The 26,241-nt window shown below is 40.4% G+C and overlaps 1 protein-coding gene across 14 annotated transcripts in view; it reads right to left on the bottom strand.

Moving 5' to 3' along the window:
* The window catches only part of LTBP1 (latent transforming growth factor beta binding protein 1), a 442,953-nt gene that overhangs the window by 37,976 nt on the left and 378,736 nt on the right, over positions 1–26,241 (bottom strand). For 9 of the 14 annotated variants that reach the window (XM_043918271.1, XM_043918275.1, XM_043918274.1 and 6 more), the window contains 7 exons: positions 23,975–24,100; positions 20,446–20,589; positions 4,861–5,037; positions 3,897–3,983; positions 3,149–3,277; positions 2,334–2,474; positions 1,182–1,352 (listed from right to left, as the gene is read on the bottom strand). In XM_043918271.1, coding sequence (XP_043774206.1) covers positions 1,182–1,352; positions 2,334–2,474; positions 3,149–3,277; positions 3,897–3,983; positions 4,861–5,037; positions 20,446–20,589; positions 23,975–24,100 — 975 coding nt within the window. The remainder of the gene's footprint in view (positions 1–1,181; positions 1,353–2,333; positions 2,475–3,148; positions 3,278–3,896; positions 3,984–4,860; positions 5,038–20,445; positions 20,590–23,974; positions 24,101–26,241) is intronic. The other 5 variants (XM_043918273.1, XM_043918282.1, XM_043918281.1 and 2 more) reach the window with 1 other exon arrangement.

Raw genomic sequence — 26,241 nt, forward strand, 5'->3', positions numbered from 1 at the left:
AAAATTACATTCTAACTAACTACAAATTAGAGCATTTCCTTTTTCCAAGCAATTCTTTCCCTCTTTGCCATTCTGAGAATTTGTTCATGATGAACTCCTGCACTTTATACCTACACAGAATTTTTCTAGCTTTAACAACCAATTCTATAGTCAAAGACAAAAATGCTATACCGAAGACTTTCAAGTCTTAACAGGCGATAAGTAGCTGCAGTGGTAAGAAGAGAAATAGGCGATCAGCACAGACCCCGACAGTCACCAAGCAGCCCAGCCTGGAGCCCAGAGCTGGTACCTTCAAGCCCTCCTCCCGGATGAAGAGAAGGCAGCAGACTGAGAGCTTCGCTGATCCCACTTTTTCGGTTTGACCCCAGGTTTAAACCTTGAAGGGCTTCGCCAGTGGCTCAGCAGTAGAGAATGTGCCTGCCGCGCAGCAGCCACAGGAGACATGGGTTTGACCCTTGGCGCTGGAAGGTGCCTTGGAAGAGGGCATAGCAACCCACTTCAGTGTTCTTGCCTGAAGAATCCCATGGACAGAGGAGCCTGGCGGGCTACAGTCCATGGGGTTGCAAAGAGTCAGACACAACTGGAGCGACTTGGCATGCACACACTACAACTTCAAAGTCAAGAAGATTTGTTCAAACACATTTCACTTACTTCATACTCGTTTCCTTCATGGTTCTAGCCCTTCTGTGGAGGGGGGGAACCCTTCTATTCCACAAAGAGGTTGACATAAAAACTTGAGCTTTGGCCTATGGAGAGTGTCTAGTCCCTGATACTTTTTGCTCTAAGCAGAAACTATCAGAAGTGAGAAGGACTGTAGGAAGAAAAGAAGTATCAGGAAATAGAAATTCTCAAGACCTATGCCACCAACTGCTAAGATGCATTATGTTTCTTTGGGTCATTTATCATTCTTTGGAGGGAAATAAAATGAGGGTTTCAAAAATTAATGACAATGTCTGGATTGGAGGCAAACCAGGAGTCAGATGTTATGTAATCTGCTCTTGTAATGTGCGCGCGCACACACACACACGTACACATGCGTGCACACATACCTCTCTGATGAAAGGAAGAGATCAGGAGTGAAGGTGAAGATATTTAAGTAAAAGAGAATTATCAGCTTCCACAGGAGGTGAGCAGAAGCGGGTCACAGACACCTCCAGCAGAAGGACGTGGCCGGGGCTCACCTGAGTCTTTCACGGGGCAGAGGGCGCACTGCATACCCCAGGCCTCCCCGTACAGGCAGCAGCACTCCGTGTACGTCGTCTGCTTGCCGACAAGAGGCCGGCTACATACATACTCGTCACTCAGATGTTCCCAGCACAGATCCTGGTAGACATCGGTTTCTTCAATTTGCTCTGAAAGGGAAGACACGGTTCCATGACAATTGCACTGCTATTCCTATTTCATAGACACTGTGGTAGAAGCCAGCGAGTCTCAAAGTTTCCATCCCGATTTCTAAGCATGACTTCCAAGTAGAAATCTGAAGCCAGCCTGGTCTTTCCATGGATCAAACCTCTGTCATCTCCAACTGGGTGTCATTCCATCCGCTGAAATTCAACCTGCCCATCATGTTCCAATTAAATCCTTCCCTCTGTAGCTTCCACATTATGTAAAACCCTCCATGATCTTGCCTGTACTTCATAATCCTGATGGACTTCTTATTCTTGCAATATCTGATTTTTCACATTTACTCTTCTGTCAAATCCTACCTTTTCCTTCTGCACAAAATTTTGTGGATTCAGCCTTTTTCATCCATTTCATCTGTCAAAGCCCTGAACTAGTAACACTTCATCCTAGGGTTCTTAATTTTAACCTTTCTACTTTTCAATAGATTTCAACCAAAGCAGTCTCCTGAATGTGCTGATACACTGACCAATTAAGTTAATTATTAGGAGCACACCACCTTTTCAGGGATGAACAGGGACTCCTACCAATGGACTGCGGAGCCCTCCACCACTGATGAATTCCGCCCTCTGCTCTGCCCAGCCTCATCTGTGTCCTCTATCCAGTCAAGCAAACCTAATTATTTTCCCTTCAACTTACATCTTCCTCAGTTGCCTTCGAGGGTTAAATATGATCAACCCTCAGGTATGGAGGAGCTCTGCCATCTGCTCAGTCACTCCTTGTCCTGTTGCCCATTAAATCAGTAAGTGCAGGGTGTTAAATCTGCATATTGATGATATGAAACTTATTCTTTCTCTTAGCATCTCATTTTAATTTTTTCAAAATACCCAAGGAATCCGTTTTTCTATTTTCCGACAGCTCACATTTCAGTCAAAAGGAAAACCTTATGACATTTATTTGGACACAGACTTGCTTCTCACATCCAAACATACCATGTGATTCAGTTGGTCGGATACATCTTTTTTCCGAAGCATCCAGGACCATTGGGTGGGTACAGAAGCAGTTATAAGAGCCTTCTGTATTAATGCACTGGCCATCAATGCAACTGCTGGGGTCTTGACACTCATCTATATCTTAAGAGAAAAAGAAATGAAAGAAAATCAGCAATCAGTTGCACCTCATACACTTAACCAAACTTAATACACCGCTAAATTTAGTCCAGATTTCAAGGTCTGCCACATTTTAATTAGCTTCACATCATCATCCAAAAGAGAACAGCTCTGACTATAAAAATGTTAAGCTGTATTGATTGGAAAAATAACATTGCCCTACAGCTGCTGACATTAAATAAGGAAAGAAAACATTTAAGAACAGGATATACTTAGAAATTTAAGATAAAATGCCTTTTTATGACAGTTTTAAAATTATTTCCTTTTGCTATGTTTTTCTGCATAGCATATATGGTTTTCTGCTTAGGCATTAAAGTCTGGGTCCGTATTTAAAAATGACTTTCAGTGTATGGTATGAGTGATGAAACAGGAGGCTCCCCAGACCAAAAGAACATTTCAGTTATACCAGTGACCTGAATTATAATTCCACACTGAATATTAACTCTTCAAAATCTATTCAAACAGTAGTTTGAAGGATTTTTATTTTCTTAAATATTGCTCAAGAAGAAGATGCATAAAACATTTACAGATCTTTTCAACATGAGATTTAGATTCTAAGAAACTTTTTATACACAACAGTACTATTTTTTCCCCATCTATTTTCACAGCACATCACAAAATATCCTCTTAAAACTTACCAAAGCACTGCAATTTGACAGGATCATAGTATGTCCCTTGCTTACAGTAGCATTCATAACCAGGCTGAGTGTTCATACAGAAACCATTTTTGCAGATCTCTTGTCCAAAAAGTAGGCATTCATCTGCATCTATGGGGGAAAATGGTCATAATATCTCTATCACTGAGATGTTAAAGTGAGTGGTTTATAAGGAAATACTCATATGTGTAGTTTAAATTTCACCAAAGTAAAAAATCTGGAATTTATTTTAGAATTACAGGCTAATAACATGAAATGTATAAAGCACATCGACTTTCGCTTTCTTCTTTTCCATTCCTTGTCACTAATCTATGGCCATTAGTAAAAAGTCTTAGCAAAGTAGGATGCTTTCTAAAAAAGCAAAAATCTTTGCTTTGTTGATAACCATTAAAGGCCAACATAATGATCAAATTTATATTGGTCCTAATGTACGATTTTTAATATTGTCCAGGAATAAAAGAATAAATCTATTAAAGTACAGAATTTTGTATTAAGTACTTTTACATATGTTACCTTATTTTATCCTCATGACAGCCTTTGAAACATCATTTCAGAGGTGGAAACTCAGAATCTTAAGTGAAGTCCCACCGTCATACAGTCTTACATGTTCTAATTCCCAAGCCACAGTTCTACCTAGAGATTACTGCGTAGAATTCGAACACAAGCCATACTTCTACTTGAATGGCAGATATGAACACTCATTGCAAACTAGTTTCTGCTTGAAACTGACCTTTATAGTTCTCACCATCAACGCCGTAAGAGGATTCTTCCGAGGGGACAAAACCTTTCCCTCTAGGACACATTTCAGTGAATTCAGCTGATTTCAGAAGAGACAAGGAAAAAAAAAGTTGGGGAAAAGAAAAAAAAAAACATCTTCCATGACTTTTTTTTTCCCCATGAGTATGTTTTCAATTCAGTTTTGCTTTCTCAAACTCAGTAACTTAAAGGTAAACCTTGCCATCTAATTCAGACAAATAAATTCAGTACAATCTCAGAATTACAAAGTAGGTGCAAATAAACCTAATGACTTCATAAGTTTACTTATAATTTTAAAAATACTTGATAGTTCACTCATGTTATTTATCCATGTTTTACTTATAAGTGCTTGAGTGTTATGACTTATTTCACCATTACTATGGTCTCTAGTATTTTACCTGGAGGAGGGCATGGCAACCCACTCCAGTATTCTTGCCTGGAGAATCCCATGGACAGAGGAGCCTGCTGGGCTACAGTCCATAGGGTCACACAGAGTCAGATACGACTGAAGCGACTTGAGCACTAATATTTTAAATTTTTAATAAGAATCCAACAAGAAAAATCTTGACTTAAATATACAAGCTCTAATTAGGAACAACGCTGTGTCAGTGTTAGAAAAAAATCATTGCTTTTACATTAAAAATGGAATAAAACTGAATTATCTTTCTGACAAAATATCATATGGAATGTCACCATAACAGCATATTCTGTGATAAACAGACGTTCAAGAATTTATATTGAGGCGGGACAGGGTTTGGTTCTAGAAACCCTGTCCTTCTAGAAACCCAATAGAAGGTATCTTACCTCAATCTGACTACAGCAGGTACCAGCAGATGTCAGCGCTTTGAGGCTTCAGTAACCCAAATGAGAACATTCCTAGACCCATGAGCAGCAACCAACAAATACCAGTGTGAACCCAGCACTCAGCCAATTCTTACCAGTGCCCAGGACCGGGCAGGGGAAAATCTCACAGTTATCGCCCCACCCAGCACCAGAGGTGCAGCAGCACTCCTGCTTGGTGACATTGGGAGCCAGCACGTTGTCACAAAGACTGGCGTCGTTTAGATTATAGTAGCATTCTTTCTTCTCTTCTCTGGGCTGATCTACTTCTGAATCTAAAGAGAAAGCAGAAAAGAGCGTTGACAGGATGCATCAAATCTACCTGCATTGCAATGGAATCGAAACACAATGGACTGGATGTGCCAATGGCACTTTATTTACAGAAGGCTGCTTTCTATTCTGTATCAGATTCTTCCACTTCAAGATAAAAATGCACTTGAATCCTGAATTTTCGTGGATTTCTAACCCACCCCAACGTGTAAATCTGTCAAAATCATTTCCTTTGACGTTAACCAATTACTACATTCATGTGAATTTGGCTGTGAGTACAGTTTCCATATCTGCTTTCTTGCCAAACATAGGGCCATTCTTTACTGAGCTATAACACCTACTTAAATCAATGAACATTTTCCCTGACACTGAACCAGAGATGTGAGGCCACTCATAATATTTAACCCTTAGATAGTTATTGAGTTAACCATGCTCCCCCAAATCTTCCTGAACAGTGCAAAGCAGAGGAAGACAACCAGAAAAACACTGCAGTAACCTGAGTCTACAAAATAATCTAACTACTCAAATTGCTGCAACTGCATGACTTTGAATGAAACAGTAATAGCCAGCTAAGCCTCAGGAGAGCATTTCAAGACCAGGTTCTAGTCCCAGTGCAAGTGTGTCCTAAAGAATATATATTCCAACAGAGTCCATTTAACTTTCTGTCTAAAAACAAGGTGAAATGATAGAACACAAATGATAAAGACCTCCAGTGAATTCCCTTGTGGTCCAGTGGTGAGGACTCTGCACTTTTCACTGATGAGGGCACAGGTTCAATACCTGGTCAGGGAACTAAGGTAAGATTCAACAAGCTGCACAGTTCGGCCAAAAAAAAAAAAAAAACAACTCCACCTAGTTTCAGACAATACTAATGACTTACTCCCATCAGATTTGAAATCTATGAGCAAGTTTGTGCTTTTAAAAACGATTTAAAAAATCTATTACCTAGGAAAGGCTATACAGTTCAAATTACTGCCTGATCCAGTTAGAATTTATTAAGTTTCAGTTTTATGCTATGTCAAATAAAAAGTTGCTGTAATCATGATTGCTGGGAGAAATACCAATCTGCATAACCTGAGATATGCAGATGACTCCATCCTAATGGCACAAAGTAAAGAAGAACTAAAGAGCCTTTTGATGAAGGTGAAAGAGGACAGTGAAAAAGCTGGCTTAAAACTCAACATTCAAAAAAATAGAGATCATGGCATCCAGTCCCATCATTTCATGGCAAATTGATGGGGGAAAAATGGAAACAGTGACAGATTTTATTTTGGGGGGCTCCAAATTCACTGCAGATGGTGACTGCAGACATGAAGTTAAAACACGCTTGCTCCTTAGAAGAAAAGCTGTGACACACCTAGACAGCATATTAAAAAGTAGAGACATCACTTTGTTGACAAAGGTCTGTCTAGTCAAAGCTATGGTTTTTCCAGTAGTCAAGTACTGATGTGAGAGTTGGGCCATAAAGAAGGCTGAGCCTTGAAGAATTGATAATTTTGAACTGTGGTGCTAAAGACGACCCCTGAGGGTCCCTCAGGCAGCAAGGAGATCAAACCAGTCAATCCTAAAGGAAATCAACCCTGAATATTCATTGGAAGGACTGAAGCTGAAGCTCCAATACTTTGACCACCTGATGCGAAGAGCCGACTCATTGCAAAAGACCCTGATGCTGGGAAAGATTGAAGGCAGGAGGAGAAGGGAGTGACAGAGGATGAGATGGTTGGATGGCATCATGGACTCAATGGACATGAGTTTGAGCAAACTCTGAGAGACAGTGAAGGACGGGGAAACCTGGTGTGCTGTAATCCCTTGTGTCGCAAAGAGTCGGACACGACTGAGCAACTCAACGATAACAATTGCCATCACAATTACTTAGATTAATACCAATGAAATATTTTCATTAGAAATGCTATCTACAGATTCTTAACACAAAGAAACTATAGGAACAAAGGCATAGCACTTGCCAGTGAGGGTAAGACTTTAAACTCAATACTTACATTTTTTAAAAAGTTGATAGATCATTATACCATTAGGAAAGTTTAATGATTTATTTTCATAACAGTTCCCTATATATTTACTTTGGCAGGGTCAACTGACTGCAGAAACCTGATGAATACATCACATAACAAAGGTGTCCTTGACGTGTAACTTCATAAAATTCTATCAGAAGAGTTACTACCCTTCCTTTTCCCTTATGGCAGTAAAAACAAGCAAAACAGCAAACAAAGCTTCAACGTGTATATTACTCCCAGAATGCAGAATATCAATGAGAAGGTAAAGGATCCCTCTCACCCTTGACTCCAGCTAATTCTCAGGTTATTCTATGTTTGACAGAATTCAGCTTGGACTTTACTTTGAGTCTTAATAGCTGATATCATATTCAAACCTAGAATTAGTATCCAGGAAAAAACTGAAATGCTGATTCCTATGCAGTTTATGAAGTGGTTTTAAATCATTTCTTTGTATGTGAAATTGGATAAAACCTGTCACATCCCCTGTGTCAACTAGCTGTTTTCGAGTGCTGGGGACAGAGTACTTTGCCGGATCTCGGGGAATGGATCACCACCACCATTTCATCCTCTTCAAGAGGGGCCCCAAGCTCTTCCATTGTCACTGGGGACAATTAAGGGTATTTTTAATTAATATTAAATCAATCATGAACCCTATAAAAATTTTATAAACTTTCTCCCAAGATGTGCAAATAAGCTGGCAGCCTATTACTATGAACAATTCCACTCACTGTATTCAATTTGCCTTAAAATGCAACTACTTATTAATGAATGAATGCCTTTAGAAATATAAATCAACTTAGCAACAGAACTAGAGCTTTGCCAATCAAGTTAACAGTCTGTTAAAAGAGTGCTCAATAATTGTTTTTCTCTTTGTACAAAGTTGTGGTTTCCATGACAAGATGGAATACTGTACAGTAACACCTCAATGAAGCCTGCTGTATTCATAGGTAATTAGAGGCCACAGGCTTCTGAGTCACAAACTTTATATACACTTAAACACTATTTCTACCATGTTCTTTACATTCACAGAAATAAAATTTCTTTTTTCTTTGGAAGGAAACTCTAAGGTGATTGCATAAGAGAAATAATCAATATCACTGTATTATTCAGGTTTTACATTGGCTATTACAAGTTCTGCTCTTATTTTCTTTCCAAGCAGTTTGAAAGTTCACTGTTTACACAGCTGAAATTGAGGATTAGTCAGGCCCTCATCCGAGTTTGGAAAGAGATGCAAATTCCTTTAAAAAAAAAAAGAAAACAAAAACTGGTCCATAAAGGTCATTCTGTGAAAAGCTACAATTTCCCTAATCTTCTTAACCTTTAAATAATTAACTTCCTAGAGCATTTTTCCACCAGGGCAACAATCTGATCAATAAACACATGTAATATTATTTCTTTAAAAAAAAATAAAACAACTCTGAGAGTTTACATCACTGCTGCCAGGGGAGGAATTTTTCTATCACAAAATAATTTTGAAAGATCAAATCAAATGATGTAGAAGGTGTCATGCTCAGAAAAGAATTGATTCTATTTTTCTTAAAGATTTTATTAATAATGTTAGCCATACTTCATATCTCATGCCATAGACTTCTAGGAAATATATTACTTCACCTCCAGTATTTTTCATATTTGATTTTTCAATATGTATTAAGAGGCTGGCTTAACATCTGTGTATAAAAAGCAATGTATGTGTTTTAATCCTGGGGGTGTGGCTGGTAATAAAAAATGAGGTTTTGGACCTTCCTACTTGGGTGCTTTTTTTTTTTTTGAAGAAATGATTACAAATGTCTTTTCATGCAATGCGCAAAGTATTTAACTCTCCATGAGATAAACAGCACAGATTAAATAGCATCTTCATTTTCTGGAGGAGAGCATTTAGCTTGGGTCCAACGCCCTGTGCCTAATGCCTCCCCAAACCTCTTCTGTGGGGCTCAGCTTCCTAGCATCTCAATAAACATGAGTTTATTTTGCTTTGCCTTTGCCCAGGGGGCAGCAGCTAATTCCTGCTGGCATGGAGTTCAGTGTTAAGCCCATGTACAGTGTGACGGTCTTCTGTTACTCTGGATAGGAAGGAGCGAGTTTGAGCAGTAGGTACCACTGGTGAATTGCCCTTTCTAGAAGCTCTCCTGTTTCATCAGAAAGAGAACATGGCTGTTCACTTATAGGACTTTTCCTGCTTTAGTCTTTCCCTAAATATGCCTAACCTTAGGTTTGTTGCTGGGGTGAGGAGATCTGGAACATTTCCTTGGTTACAGCGGATATTCCATTTGCAATATGTTCTGAAGGCCTTTAGATGCCAATCCCCTCCATGCCCCTCTGAGACAGGATGATGACAGCAAACGAAGAGTCACATTACAAGTATGCGTGAGTAAACAATGCCCCCTAATCCTGAAAAAGACATCCATTTATAAAAGTCTGTGACAGTTCAGCAAACTGCTTTTCAACAGAATTATTTGGAAAGCTTTTATTCTCTTTATATTAAAATCATCACAGGCACTGTTTTATACCAACTCATACTTCTATGAGAAAAAGAATTCTAATGTAATAGTCCAAGAGTAAAAGAGAACTTGGAAATTCATTTCCCACCCCTAGTTTTTCATTCAAAGACTTGGAAAATAAGAAGTGTGTGTGTGTGTTTCAAGTGGAATTTAGAAGAAAGCCATTGGTAAGTTTCAAAAAACAGGCACTGACAATAGGAATGGGCCAAACACAAAGGCATGCAAATAAAAAGGAAGAGTGTAGAAAGGGGGTAACTTCAGATAGTAAAAGACATGGAAGAAATAAAAAATAAAGGTTAAGAAATGAAGTACAAGAGCAAAAATACTTTCGAAGCAGATTCTTCCACACAGTTGCCATCCTTAAAGAGGTCAATCAGGTGGGGACTCAGGCCGTGACAGTGCAAGCAAGTGCTGGGCATGTAAGCCACACTGCAGAGAACTGGGGGCAAGGCTATCCTGGAAGGCTGCCTAGAGGAGCTGACGTTTTCAAATCAAGTCCTTGAAAAATAAACTTTAAAAAATTTGTTCAGAAACTAAGATGTGACAGGTGAGGAGGAATAAAAGTACAACTGTCCTTAGGTCTGTGGGGGTAGAGCAGGCACGGGAGTGGTGGTCTGTGGACGGAGTCACAGAGGGGCCTGAGAACAGGCAGGGACACATGAACATGTGAGTAAGGATAGGTGTGTTCATCACTCGGGTGCTAAGGCAGAGGACAACGCCAATCTCTACTGGAAGAGAAGCGCCTCAGGGACTTGCCAGGTGGAACAGAGGATTTTTGGTTTTGCTTTTTTAGTGATGAAGAAGTTAGAAGATACTGGGAGGAACAAGCCTGGGAGAGAAGCAGGCTGGGGCGAGGGTGAGAAGAGAAAGTCTCATGGATGGAGGGGCTTCCCTGGTAGTCCAGTAGCTAAGACTTCATGCTTCTGATGCAGGGAGCCTGGGTTAGATCCCTGGTTTGGGAACTAGACCCCACATGCCACAACTAAAAATCTTGCATGCTACAGTAAAAATCTAACATCCACATGCCACAATTGAGACGTGGCACAGCCAAATAAATAAATATTATTTCTTACAAAGGCTTTGCCAACAAAGGTCCGTCTAGTCAAGGCTATGGTTTTTCCAGTGCTCATGTATGGATATGAGAGTTGGACTGTGAAGAAAGCTGAGCGCCAAAAAATTGATGCTTTTGAACTGTGGTGTTGGAGAAGACTCCTGAGAGTCCCTTGGACTGCAAGGAGATCCAACCAGTCCATCCTAAAGGAGATCAGTCCTGGGTGTTCATTGGAAGGACTGATGCTGAAGCTGAAACTCCAGTACTTTGGCCACCTCATGCGAAGAGTTGACTCATTGGAAAAGACCCTGATGCTGGGAGTGATTGGGGGCAGGAGGAGAAGGGGATGACAGAGGATGAGATGGCTAGATGGCATCACCGACTCAATAGGCATGAGTTTGAGTAAACTCCAGGAGTTGGTGATGGACAGGGAGGCCTGGCATGCTGCGATTCATGGGGTCGCAAAGAGTCGGACACGACTGAGCGACTAAACTGACTGACTGACTAAGGTTCACTGATGGAGATATTACTAGAAACTGGAGAAGTCAGGAGAAGAAAAGCGGCAGATCTGGGTAAAAAAAGAGACTCCTGAAAGCAGAATAAAGTGCCATGGAGAAAGAAAACCGAGACACACACATATGGGTGAGGTGCAGCCAGCAACACAGAAGGGCAAGGGGGCGACGTCAGCGCAGCCCCAGCACAACACCGGAACATGTGCACGGCGGGGCCCAGTGAGGATGACCTTGAGAATAAAACCACATCTGCAGTGACATGTAAAGTGTCTGGAAACGTTTAAAAGGAATTGTAGAAACTATTCCTCTCCAGGCCCTGTTTGTAGCAAGTTCTAGGAACCAAGGGCTTCCCTGGTGGCTCAGTGGTAAAGAATCTGCTTGCAATGCAGACCGGGTTCAATCCCCGGGTGGGGAAGATCCCCTGGAGAAGAAAATGGCAACCTACTTCAGTATTTTTGCCTGGAGAATCCATAGATAGAGGGCCCTGGAGGGCTACAGTCCATGGGGTAGCAAAGAGTTGGACACAACTGAGCAACTAACACTAGGATCTAAAATGTATTTCTAATGCAACAGTGTCTCTTATATTAAGAAGATAAAATGGTTTATACATATATATATATAGGGTTTACTCAACTGGTATGTCATTTCATTCAAATATCAACACTTCCTATTAAAAGTTCATTTTAGATACTATATACAGCAAGCAGAAATTTTCATGAAAATAAAAGCACAATTTGGTAGTAAACTCCTCTCGCTCTAGTTTTTGGAGGTGGAAAGAAACTTGACCCAATCTTTTTTTTAATAACAAGTGAGCATATTTTCCTCAGCCTTACCTACATTTATGGTATAGATCCACTACAAATACACAATAAGACCTCAGGAGTTTTATGGCATTTTACAATGTTTGCATTCTAAATACTGTGGTTTCACTGTCTTTAATTTTTTTTCCTACCAAAGGTCTTTTTTTCCAATCAGAAATTATTTTAAAAAAATTCTTCCAAAGTTAATTTATTTTACAGGCTAGCTAAATACATTTTAAAAAAGTCACTCTGCCAACTATAACAGTTGAGTGATATTATACATGGTCTCCTGCCTTTAAAAAAAATATGTACATACACAAAACCTGCAGTAGACCTCTCCAGGAAGAGGGAACAAGAACGCTGTTTGGGTTCAATTGTCAGAACCACAGGATGATCTGCACGAAGCGGGGACCTGCTTTTTTTTCTTTTGCTCTACCTGTAATTTTAATGAAAGCACATAGGGGTACTGTCCCTTCTACCTAGACGTGTGAACAGACTATTCCTCAATTAAGTGTGGTCCATTATATCTTTGATAAAATGAAGAATTTTTATTCTACAGAACTAGGAATAAGATGATGGGGTAGAGAAGGAACACTCTTGAATGCAGAGAAACCTATTATTCAACTGGTACTGAGTGTCTCCATAGGGCAGTCACTGTGTAAGCAGTGAGCTGGGTGGCAGCCGATGCAAACAGGAATGACACAGCATAAAGGTCTTGTCACCCTGCTGGTGGATGCGAGATTCCTGCTGGAGGCAGAAATAAGCAGCTGAAAGCTTTAAGGGCTTAAAACCAGATTTATGTTTTGAAAATATGAATTGACAGCAGTGTGGAACAGGAATCGATGGGATAAACGGGGAGAGAAATGAGGAGAAGGCAAGTGCCGCAGTCCAGGTAAGAGATGCTGAAGGACTGGCCTGGGGCAGGGGTAACAGAGTAGCAGAGAGATTTGAAGGATACTGTTGAGAAAGAGTTGGCAGGATGTTACAATGGCTTGTATGAACCGGGGTAAAGGGGGGTTAAAGTACGACCTCAGGATTTCCAGTATAGATGTTTGGCAATTAATGAGTATACACTGGGAAAGTAACAAGTTGAAGAGAGAAGGGTAATTAATTTGCTTTTGGATAATTTTAGGCAAAGATGCTTATAAGACACTCCAGGAAGAAGGTCCAGTAACAAGTGGCTGGAAATAGAGGAATGTGGCACAGAGGAGCGGGGTGGAGGCCAACATGTTTATTTTGGCTCTCCACACCAAGTAAGCAATAGTTGACTCGGAGAAGAGGTAAAACACCCCAGGAGAAGAACAGAGAGTAAAAAGAGGTGAAAATATGCAGCTCTCTGGGGCATTATTACTTAAGGAATGGCAAAAGAAAGAGTTCAGAAGGAGACAGAAAAAGACCAGCGTTAAGTGGTAGGAGGATACGGGGAAGAGTAATGTCCTGAAATCAATCAAAGGGAAAAGGGGGAGTGAAGATGAGAAACGGCCATAGAGGAAGGAGTTTCACCCAGATGAAGGGTCTGAGGGCCTGATCCCAGGGCACTGAGGATGAACTGGGACACAGGTCAGTGGAGGTGGCTGTGTCTCTTCCAAGGATTCGGAGGTCAACATGGGGCCAGAAATTATTCCTGGATGGTAACACAGCAGTGGCAATTTCTTTTTTGATGTATTTTTATATTTGCAAATTTTCTGAGAATCTGCATTGCTTTAAAATGAGAACAAAACAAAGAAATAAAGTAAAAAGGAAGCCAATTTTTAGAAGAATGAGGTATCATGGGGTCTTTGGCCTAGAGAAGCAGAATTAAGTGCAAGGATCCTGGAATTGGGTTCCTGGGCCATTCTGCCAAACATTAGCTATATGACCCTGAGAATAAGATTCAGAAATTCTCTATAGGCCTTGGCTTCCTTCACTTCAGTTCAGTTCAATAACTCAGTTGTGTCCGACTCTTTGCGACCCCATGGACTGGAGCACACCAAGCCTCCCTATCCATCGCCAACTCCGGGAGTTTACTCAAACTCATGTCCATTGAGTCGGTGATGCTATCCAACCATCTCATCCTCTGTCATCCCCTTCTCCTCCCACCGTCAATCTTTCCCAGCATCAGTGTCTTTTCCAGTGACTCAGTTCTTCACATCAGGTGGCCAAAGGATTGGAGTTTCAGCTTCAACATCGGTCCTTCCAATGAACATTCAGGACTGATCTCCTTTAGGATGGACTGGTTGGATCTCCTTGCAGTCCAAAGGACTCTGAAGAGTCTCCTCCAACACCACATTTCAGAAGTATCAATTCTTCGGCACTCATCTTTCTTTATGGTCCAAATCTCACATCCACACATGATTATTGGAAAAACCATAGCTTTGACTAGATGGACCTTTGTTGGCAAAGTAATGTCTCTGCTTTTTAACATGCTGTCTAGGTTGGTCATAACTTTTCTTCCAAGGAGCAAGAAAGCGTCTTTTAATTTTGTGGCTGCAGTCACCATTTGCAGTGATTTTGGGGCCCCCCAAAAGAAGTCTGTCACTTTATCCATTGTTTTCCCATCTATTTGCCATGAAGTGATTGAACCCGATGCCATGATCTTAGTTTTCTGAATGTTGAGTTTTAAGCCAGCTTTTTCACTTTCCTCTTTCACTTTCATCAAGAGGCTCTTTAGTTCTTCTTCGCTTTCTGCCATAAGTGTGGTGTCATCTGCATATCTGAGGTTATTGATATTTCTCCCAGAAATCTTGATTCCAGCCTGTGCTTCCTCCAGCCCAGCATTTCTCATGATGTACTCTGCATATAAGTTAAATAAGCAGGGTGACAATATATAGCCATGATGTTCTCCTTTTCCTATTTGGAACCAGTCTATTGTTGCATGTCCCGTTCTGTCTTTCTTGACCTGCATACAGATTTCTCAAGAGGCAGGTCAGGTGGTCTGGTATTCCCATCTCTTTCAGAATTTTCCACAGTTTATTGTGATCCACACAGTCAAAGGATTTGGTTCAATAAAGCAGAAGTAGATGTTTTTCTGGAACTCTCTTGCTTTTTTGATGATCCAACAGATGTTGGCAATTTGATCTCTGGTTCCTCTGCCTTTTCTGAATCCAGCTTGAACATCTGGAAGTTCTCGGTTCACGTACTATTGAAGCCTGTCTTGGAGAATTTTGAGCTCTACTTTACTAGCATGTGAGATGAGTCCAATTGTGTGGTAGTTTGAGCATTCTTTGGCATTTCCTTTCTTTGGGATTGGAATGAAAACTGGCCTTTTCCAGTTCTGTGGCCGCTGCTGAGTTTTCCAAATCCGCTGGCATATTGACTGCAGCACTTTCACAGCATCATCTTTTAGGATTTGAAATAGCTCTACTGGAATTCCGTCATCTCCACTAGCTTTGTTCATAGTGATGCTTCCTAAGGCCCACTTGACTTCACATTCCAGGATGTCTGGCTCTAGGTGAGTGATCACACCATCATGATTACCTGGGTTGTGAAGATCTTTTTTGTATAGATCTTCTCTGTTATCCTTGTCACCTTTTCTTAATATCTTCTGCTTCTGTTAGGTCCATACTATTTCTGTCCTTTATTGTGCCCATCTTTGTATGAAATGTTCCCTTGAAGAGATCTCTAGTCTTTTCCATTCTATTGTTTTCCCTTATTTCTTTGCATTGATCACTGAGGAAGGCTTTCATATCTCTCCTTGCTATTCTTTGGAACTCTGCATTCAGATGGGTATATCTTTCCTTTTCTTCTTTGCCTTTAGCTTCTCATCTTTTCTTAGCTATTTGTAAGGCCTCCTCAGACAACCATTTTGCCTTTTTGCATTTCTTTTTCTTGGGGATGGTCTTGATCCCTGCCTCCTGTATAATGTGATGAACCTCCATCCATAGTTCTTCAGGCACTCTATCAGATCTAATCCCTTGATTCTATTTGTCACTTCTACTGTATAATCATAAGGGATTTGACTTAGGTCATACCTGAATGGTCTAGTGATTTTTCCCTACTTTCTTCAATTTAAGCTTCCTTATCTGCAAATAAAGCTGCTGGGCTGGAAAAACAGTAAGGTTTTTCTAGATGTAGACATCTAGGACTGTCTTGTGACATGAGAATAAGCTCTTACTATTTAAGGAAACCCTACCATGAATTATATACAGAACGCTTATTTTATAATCCAAATTATAACTCCAATTTATACATCTTATAATTTCTGACATTGCCTATGTGCTTTTCTTAAATGAAGAACAATTATTACATAATGCAAATAACCAGCCCAGTTTATGTTTTATAATGTCTGATCTTGTTCATTTTCTTTGCTTAAAGCAAAGAACACCTGTATTAATGATAATATATATCTTTGTGTTCTTTTCATTATGCTTTCTATTTTAAAAATAAAATTCAGTTCTCCCCCAGAGTAACCTCTGTGCACCAATCAAGCATTTTGTGGGTATGGCTTCAGTTGCCCACACAAAATATTTACTGCTTCTTTTAGAGTGGCCAAGGACATAAAGTTCTTATTGAGCAATTATCACAGGCACTGAGGAAATAAAAACATCAGGCTATATTTCATAGCCATATCCTTACAGGTGCTGAGTGGTCCGCTAGGGACCTTTTTTAGGTATTTCTGTTTCAGGTGCTTTTAGGCAATGCACAGCAATGTAAATTAGTGGTCAAAGGCCCAGGCAGTGAAAACATTCGACCCAGACCTAAAAAATTAGGTGGGAGCCTAGTAGTTCAGAAACAAAATCCTGGGACATTAAAGTTCGAAAGTACCTTCAAAGTCACCTGGGACAATGCCCTACTGAAGGTAAGAGTCGTTCTGCCAGCCAGTAGGTGTCCCACCTGTTCTTGGACACTGCTAGGGGAACACCCACAATTTCACAAGAAATTGTGACCATCTCTAGCTATTGGAAAGTTCTTCTGCATACTGCTCTGAAGTCTGTCTTTCTGGCATCCACTCCTCAGCCCCAGTTCTGTCCTCAGTAATGCATCACTCCAGATAACAATGCTACTGCACCTTGTTGGAATGTCTGTTGCCCTGGGGACATTTAGAGCCAAGTGAAAATATTCCGGCCTACAAAGCAAATGTATCTTTTTTTCCTAATTATTTTCCAGGAAGGATGAGATCTAAGCTTTTAGTCTATCATGTAAAGAATGAAATTAGTTTGAATCCTTGATAAAACCTTAACTTAGATATGGTACAACATGTTTTATTCTCGGTAACAGCAGGTTCTTTGACTGGCAAATGATACAGACTCTTTTAACCAACTTGTTAGATGAACAAATGTTCTCCTGTCCTCCGAAAAACATCCTGGCTAATGCCCACAAGCTAGTGGAGGGCTCATCGCCAGCTGGCTGTTCTCAGGTGGGTCCACACACTTCTGTTCTAGTGTGTTGAGCAGTACGCCAACTGTGACTCAGCTATGCTTATTCTCAAACGCTCTGTGCCAATGTAACGATTATTGTAATTACATAAGTAAATTGTATATAAACTAATCAAATATGAGTGAGCAGAAGAGTTGTTTCTAGAACAAGTTTAAAGCTTTTAGAACAACTAAGGTTAAAAAAAAAAGTTTAAAAAAAAAGTTATCAAACTAGAAGTGGGTAAGACAACCATAGAAAATTGAGAAAAACTGTGAAAACCTAAAGTGACTGCACTGATTTACTTAGCAAAGGCCTTTACATTCTTACTCCCTCTGACGTGGGTGGTGTAGATAACATATAATAGATGTGGTTTATGCAAGACAAGCCACATGGAATACAAATGGATTTCTGCTCAAAGACAGATCTCAGCTCTTCTTTAGGGATCGGGGAATAAACGTATGTTACATGCTTTCAGTTAAAACTTAAATATTGAAAAGACATATTATCATTTTTATGACTGCCAATTTTAATCAGCTTTTTCAAACAATTGACCATTTTGTCAATTTGATGAAGCTTGATGAAGTCAGAGAGGAAGCTCCTCTTGCAGTTTATAGCTAATCTCCCAGGATAGAGAATTACTAAAATGAAGATATTATCAAAGACAAACTTAAGACTCCATAAAATCAGTTCAAGTTTGCCAAGAACTATACAAATTGAGATATGGTAGAAATCAGAGTTGCCAGGGATGATACAAATTAATAAGCACCAGTTACTAAGGCAGATTATACTGACATGGACCAATAAAACAACTGAGTGTGTACAATATTTGGCAGAAGCCAGAGAACCACGGGGAAAATAGGCAAGAAACTCAGAAATTAAAGGATCAGATATAATGTTAAGAGGAAAGAGAAACTATGTATACATTGGCAGACAAGCTTTATGAAGCTGAATATTCAAAATGCTGTTCTTTGCAGAAGCAGGAAAGTACTTAGGGAACTCTGCAAGAATTTTCCAGAAAGAGTCAGTCAATGAGAGAACAAGGAGATAAAGGGGGCAAAGCAGGTGATAGGGACTTGATTACACAAAAACTTAAAAAGTAGAGGATGAGGAATAAGGCTTACAAGACGAGTTACTATAAAGTTTTAAGTAGTTTACAGCGAGCTTGGGTTCCCTGGTGGCTCAGACGGTAGAGAATCTGCCTGCAATACAGGAGACCCGAGTTTGATCCCTGGAGAAGGAATGGCAACCCACTCCAGTATTCCTACCTTGAGAATTCCACAAACAGAGGAGCCTAGCGGGCTACAGTCCACTGGGTCACACACAGTTGGACACAACAGAGTAACTGACACTTTCACTTTCACACCGTACAGTGAGCTAACCCAGTTCATGGAAAATGGTTCAGATGGTCTCATGATCTTATTAAGGCACTATTAATCTCTACAAAAGAAGTGAGCAAACTTTAGGCTCGCAGACATCTACCTTAACTGAAACTAGGTGAACTGAACAAACTCCTTCTTGATATTACTAAAGCACTCTAGCAAAAAAATATTTGCAGTCAAAAAACATCCACCAACTCCAAAGGGATCATGAAAGGAAGAGAAGTACATAACCCTTATGTGTCTGGATTTTAATACGTCACACAGCACTTCATTATTAACAAATGGCTTTTATCTATATACTTTTTTTAAAAACCCATAAAGCTCTGTGAAGCAAATATAGCCTTTACTTTACAGGTGAGAAAATCAAACTCATAGATGTTGAATGATATGCCCAAGCTTGCATAGCCAGAAAACAGTTCACAGATCAGAACCTGGTCATTCCAATTTAAGTATTCAAAAAAAGTGTGGAAAATAAAGGAAAGAATTAAAATTTCCAGTAATTCCAATAATTATATTTTTATGTCTTTTTTCCATCCCCTTTCTCCACAGACTGTGATCACTGGACTATCTTTTCTTTTTTTCACTTGACATTGTATCACATGCATTTATCATGACTACTAACCTTCACACAGATGAGTTAATGACTGCACAATACTGTATCAATTATTCCAGTCACAATAAAACTATGGGGATGGTGCTACTCTATAGAACCAAAGACAAATAAAAAGGTAGTTACTTCACCAATCCTATTATTGGCCAGCCAGGTTTTTGATTTTTTTTTTTCCCCATTACAAGTAGAGTTAATATGAAAAGTCTCTCCTTTATGGCTCATAAGTTGCAGGGATGATCATTAAAGGAAGAGCAACCCCTCCCTCCAGAAATACTTTCTTCCCTTTCATAGTGTTTTTGAATTACTGTCTCTACATTTAATTCTGCACCTATAACCTTTCTGTATTTAATCATTAAGAAGAAAACGTGTGTGAATGAAAATATTTTTACATTTTATTGCCTACTGCTTGCAAAGATAATTGTCTCACACAGGACAAGTGTACCCTATTGAGGAAGAGCCAAAGCTTTCTTAGAAGCACGGATAAAATCAACTGGGATTGAGCAAGATAGTAACACATTCTATGTTTCATTTTATTTGGGTCTCAAAGGACCATTTAGTCTCCTACTTGCCTCAAAACACAATCATACTATAGCCACATGGCACAAACTAAAAGGGTGATCTGGAAATTGACTGATTTATCTGGAAAAGCATCAGCTCTCCATTTCAGAGTATGCCATGATGACACAGTCTAAATCAAATTTTAAACAAACATAATCACAGCCATTCTCTTGGCCAAATTCTAGGGGGTGTGGGGCGGGGCGGGGGGCGGGGGGACCTTAAGAATTCCAAGTGGAAGGAAGTCTTTGTAGATCCCAAGGGACCTATATGTTGCTTTTAATTTAGAGAAGTGTCAAAATACGTTTCTCCAAGGGCCAAGAGAGAAGAATTATGCAACTTAATGAGATGTTGCCGTATTAAGCCCTGAGCTGATGGCTCGCAGTTTTAGGCAATTCCCAGCCAATGTTCTCATCATTTTGGAACCTTCACTCTCCCCACGGCGTCTCCGGGTTGGAAAGCACACTAGAGGTCATCTGGCTCCAAGAGTCATCACCCACGTCTAAAGTCCACTGATAAGGCAGGCCTGGAAACAGCATGAACGCTTCCAGCAGGGTGACAAAATATTTGGTCATTTCTTCCTCACTCCCAGAGTCTCTGGCCCAGGCCTGTGTAGGTACAGGTCCCCGGGAGAAGCCCTCCGTGCGGACAGCCTCACTTACCTGTGGAGAGCCGGGAGCGGCACTGCCCAGTCATGGGGCTATATTCCTGGCTTTCGTCAGCGCACACACACAGGAAGGACCCTTCCACATTTTCACAGAAGGCTTCACCGCACACACCACTGAGCAGCTCACATTCGTTCACATCTGGAAAAGGGAGCGCAGATCAAGTCAGATGTGTTCCTCACGCCTGGCCACGCTTTGTTTCACCAGCTGTGCCATGACTGGTGGTGTCTGCTGGAACAAGGGGACTCCCCCCACCCCGGGAACAATCAAACCCTTCAGCTCTTGGGGGGAAGGGGCTCCCATTGGCAGTGCTGCAAGCTTTGGTTTGTGGGACGGGACAAGGAAAACAACGCAAGGCTTGCAAACTCCTACTCCGGTTTTAAGGAAGAACTCAAAACTGTACCGCAAGCATCGTATGTACACTTTGTTTAATTTTCACTTCCCTGACTTTTTGACATTATGAGGGCTTAAAAACTGGGTACTTCTATCTCAGTTTTTAATTCAAGGAAAGTTAGCAGCACTGGCACTTCAAAAACTGCCGAATTCTTGAAATGCATTTTTAGAAATTGTTTACAGTCCACTCACATGTCTAAAGATATAGTTCTCTAGCAGCCAAAATGTTCATAACTTGACAACCAGAAGTCAGGTTGGGTATCTCTTTGGGAAATGAAGGGACAACCCCTGTAAGTAGTTACTGGGTTACATTAATCATTGGCAGGAAGCAAACCGGTCCAGTAACTTCTCACTGATATTACCATGCCTTTAAAATTTCTGTTGGTGTTCCACAGTGTAATTTCTACTTCTGCTAGATATTTTTATTTTTAGTTAAACATACTTAACTGAAACACTAAAAATTCACAGATGAGTCCATTTTATTTAACAGTAAGCAAGTACATGGCCCTAAAGAAAGGCTAATTTTATGTTTGCCCTTGTCCAATACTACTTTTTATCTTTTCTCCTCTGAAGAAATGTCATTAATGAGTGCCCAGTAAACAAAGTACCTGACTTGACATCTGAAATGTTGATGTATTTTATGCATTAAACATGATTAAATGTGTACAAACATCAGCTTTCATGAGCATACTCTAAGATGGTTTATAGAAAGTTAAAAATTTGAGCAATTATCCAAGTCATTCAGGGGAAAAAAATACTATTTTCACCTGCTATACCCAGTTAATTGGACAAAAAGCTTATCTCTCTTGACTTATTTGGATAATTACCTCAGTTTTCCATTTCACTTTGTATATAAACAGATATAAATCCAATAAGCTGAGTTTTGCTTATGAAAAGATATTATGACAAAGTAAAGCAGAGAGTTGGTATATTTAATCAACCTGGACAGTCATAATTTAGACCAGAAAAATTGACTTTAGATATTTGCCAGTTTGCATTTATCAATTTTAGGTAACTATCAAATGGAATCTTCTACTTTCTAACTTACATTATTTCCATAGCTATTGAAATCTTTCCTACCAGATGGTATTCATTCAATCAAAAAATATTTTCTCGTTTACTTCTATGGTTCAGACTGGGGAGACAATGACGATGTAGGAAGCCTTCAGGGAGCTCCTGCCAACTCCTGCCTTCAGAGAGCTTAATGTCAAGTCCTAGAGGCCAGGATAAGTGCTAGGAATGAAAAGTACAGAGCATTAGGACAGCATGGAACAGTGGACCTTAAGTGCAGTGGTAGGTTAAGGAAGTAATACTGGAACCAAGCTCCATCTGAAGGATGAGTGGATAAGAAGGATAAACAGCCAGGGTCCAAGCAGTGGGAACAGAGAGGCCAAAGTTTGGTCCCAGAGGGCTGAGTCATCTCTCAACCCTGAGGAACACCCAGTGTGGTGTGGTACATGTAAGAGGTGCTCAGTTAATATTTTTCCAAGAGAACAGACAAATATAACAACACATGTAAGTCTATTAACAGGATAACAGATATTCCTTCTCTAAGGGTGGTATATTGTGGGTCGAAATGAAACATTGGCATGGATTTGGTGCACTCATCTGCCTGGTTAGAAATAAACATTAATCAAGGGCTCAGAAGATAAGTGGAGTCAGTGGTTTGACATCTGATACCACAATAGGTAACAGTGAACATTTACTGAGCACCTACAATGGGCCAAACATTAGGCCCAGTCAGGAGAGACAGACAGACAATGTTCTCAATCACATGGAGCTTGTTGCCTTGGAAAAGGCAGCTGCAGGCAGCACATACATGATTGATTGATTGCACAAAAGGATGTAAGTATTACAATAGAATTTATCCAAGGTATTTGGGAAGCAGAAGGAAGGATAGTAGCTCAGCTGGAGGGTGAGAAGCAGAACAGGAATGGTACCTGGGAGGAGATGACATTGAACTTCTGGCTTCAGGGGCTTCAGGAATGAATGGGATGGACTGAGGCTCGGGGAGGGGGAGGCCAGGAGGTTATTCTCAGCAAAAGGAGCGAACAACAGCCTAATCACTTCCCAGCTACATGAACAAGCATAAGCAGTTTTATGCTGCAGGAGCGTAACCGGTGAGGAAGCAGGCGGTGAGGCTGAGAAAGTGAGTGAGGGCCAGACCACAAGACCTATTCAGTCGACATATTTAGTGAATGGCAGATGGTTTTTACCACTGTAATTTAGTGCATAGGAAACTACAGCAGGAATTGGGACAAGTGATTACAACAGTGTTACCTTAAAGGTGGTTACTATTCAAGTGATTTTATTGTTAAATTTCCAAACCAACTTTGTTTTCCCAGTTCAATCTGGATGGGAAATGAATTGCTGCTTTCATTGTAAATTTCCAAACTAAAACATTGCTGACTCATCCTCAAGTGTCATCTGCCATGTAACGACCAGAGGCAGATTTTCTTAAATTAAGAGTAAAGGAAAAGGCTTGTTATCTGTGAAGTTCTGAATTAAATCACTTCTTTCCCATTTAATTGCTCTAATTGCAAGTATGCCTCATGATGAATTTGACTTAAAGAAATCACGGCTGATCAGAACATGACATAGGAAGTGGCTATTTTATGTGAGCATGTGATGGACCATATTCTAGGACATCTGATGATACTCAAGATTCCTTCCAGCTCTGACAATCTCAGGACAGATGGAAGAAGTATGCTTGCACAAGCCAAAGCATCATTTTACGGGTGTCATTCCTGGAAACAGAAACTCCTGCCAACACGTTTCCTTAAACGCACTGCCTAAGGGAGGTACATTTTGAAGACAGACAAGCTCTACCGCACACCAGACTCTATTTCCTGTGCAGGAAGGACTGGAGCGTTCCGCATACCCAGCTAAGAGCTTAAACAGATGCTCTTTTTAATATACCTTTAAATCCAAAGTTATGCTTCTCTATTTCTTAACATCCCTACCATTTCAGAAGCTGCGGGGTCACTGTGCACCTCTCCAAGCCATACGACAAGATCAAATTATTGATGTCATTCTGCCCAGTTACCTTGCTTCCATCTCTCCTGTGGTTGATGATTTTGATTTCTTCTTGATAGAGAGATGTCGGGAGGAAAAAAAAAATCTAAGCACTCACCCACACACCCTTGCCCATCCTGTGGGGCCTGAAAGCCCTGATAACAGAGGCAGCGGAAGGAGCCAGCCGTATTGTCACAAAACCCGTGACTGTCACAAATAGTGTTGTTTACACATTCATCAATATCTGCAAAAAAGACATGGACCATGAGACACAAAACACAGACAGACGACACTAGATACTAATGGAGAGACAGAGGTGCTCAACACACCCCGGTTAGTATGAGATGATCATGTTTACACAGAATGAACTTCGAAAACATTTTATATATCAATAAAATGTTTTGATGAACATATCTCAACAGACAAAATATTGGGTTCTATGAGAAAGAAAACATTTACTTTTCCTCAGGAAATGTTTTGAAACTGAAATGACTGCTACAAATGCCCCAGTCCACGTTTTCTAAATATTTTCGATTTCTTCATTTCCAAGGAGAGGATATTCCTGCAGTGGAAATATGTGCAAGTATTGTCACCTTTTTTTGATTGCTGTAAATACTAACAGTTCTACCTGGCAAATTGGCAGCTGAAATCACTGGCCTGCTTGAGCAACGATTTATTCAGTCCTAGAGATAATGAATGGACAGAGGAGCCTAGCGGGCTACAGTCCACGGGGTCACAAAGAGTTGGATACAACTCAGTAACTGAGCACAAACACTTGGTCAACTTTAAACAACATTCCCATGAAGGGAAGGGGGCAGGAGTAGAGGGAGGAAGAGAGGGAGAATCTGATCTGATAAGTTCAGCAGTGTAGCCAGCCAGTCCCTGTTACTCTAGAGGAAAGACTTTATTCACAGGGAACGATTTCCTGTCACCAATTTATAGCCACTCAGATCCTAAATGTCACTGCTGCTCCAGCTGATTAGCCAGTGGCCAACTTGTAAGTTCACTTTGTTCTCTATAAACTTGATGACAGTGGTCCTGTGCTTTCTATCTCCCGTTAATAGAAGTGTTCTCGTAAAAGTGACGTCTCAGTTTTAAAGCCACAGATGGACTTTTCAATACAGTTCTTTATCCTCAGCTATGCAACTCACTTTCCTCTCCAGCCTCCCATCCCCAGCACTGCTGTTCTCCTTGTTTGTGGCCACACTGCATATTGCAACTGCCAGGCTCTCTGTCCTCTCTGCCTCTCGACCAAACAGGTCCCAAATACAAGTTTTTTTGAGAAACGATCAAGAGAATATGCAATTATTGCATCCAAATACATGTGAAGAAGATTTCATGTTTATGTTCAAATAACAAAATGAGGTAACAAATGATAAAGAACATGACAAGTGAAATCACACTCGACAGAACTCAGTTTGGGCAAGTTCATACGAATAAAGTTAAGTTTTTCTAAAACTTCAAACACTGAGTCATAAATTTTTCAAGGAAAGAAGACGCATACAATGATATTCAGCAGCTCTCTCACGTCTCTTCCTAACTGTCCAACACGATTAAGCGTAACTTCAGAGACAGTCTCACTTTTGAACTGTAAAATCTGAGTGACTATAAAACTTTCTTAATTTTCTCAAAACGGTGTCCCTTCTCCTTAAGGCTGGGCCTTCTCGCCATGCCTACCGGTCACCTCTTCCTCCGATCCACCTGCTCATCCTTCTCTTGCATCTTCAGTGATTCCTGTCTCCTTCCCTCACTGCTTTCAAAATTGTCACAGTCTCTTAGAAAAGCGTTCATTTAACCACAATGTCCCCTACTGTGCTTTTTCCACTTCTTCTATCCTTGCAAAATGTATCAAAAGAACTATCTATGCTCACTGTTTTTATCTAATATACCTCTCATCAGTAAAAAGGAAACAGTAACGATATTAGTAATGCTAATAACACTAATATGTTTCTAAAATTACTATGGTAATTTACAAAATTAAAATGCACAAGGTGCATAAAACACTGCCTACCATATAACTTAGGAAGTGTACACGTTACTATTGCTATTATCATTATTACTCCTCTTCTTACTCTTCCCTTCCTGACCTACACTCTGCCTTTCTAACTCTTTATCCTTTGAGAAAAACCACCAGCAGCCAACCTATCATTAAATTCAATGATCATTTTCTAGTCAGTCATCATCACGTCTGGCCACCTTTCTCCTTAAACTCCCTTTTCACGATCCCTGAGGGAGGATTATTCTCCTTCTAGCTTTAACCTCCCTGGCTCACTGAGCCTCACCCTTTCTCAGCTTGAAGGTGGTGCCTGCCAGGGCTCAAGCTGGCCCTCCCTGCGACCTGCTTTATTCCCCAAAACTCCCTTCTCCTCTGCTCTCCACCCTCTC

The sequence above is a fragment of the Cervus elaphus genome, chromosome 11, assembly GCF_910594005.1.
Source record: "Cervus elaphus chromosome 11, mCerEla1.1, whole genome shotgun sequence".
Classification (NCBI taxonomy): domain Eukaryota; kingdom Metazoa; phylum Chordata; class Mammalia; order Artiodactyla; family Cervidae; genus Cervus; species Cervus elaphus.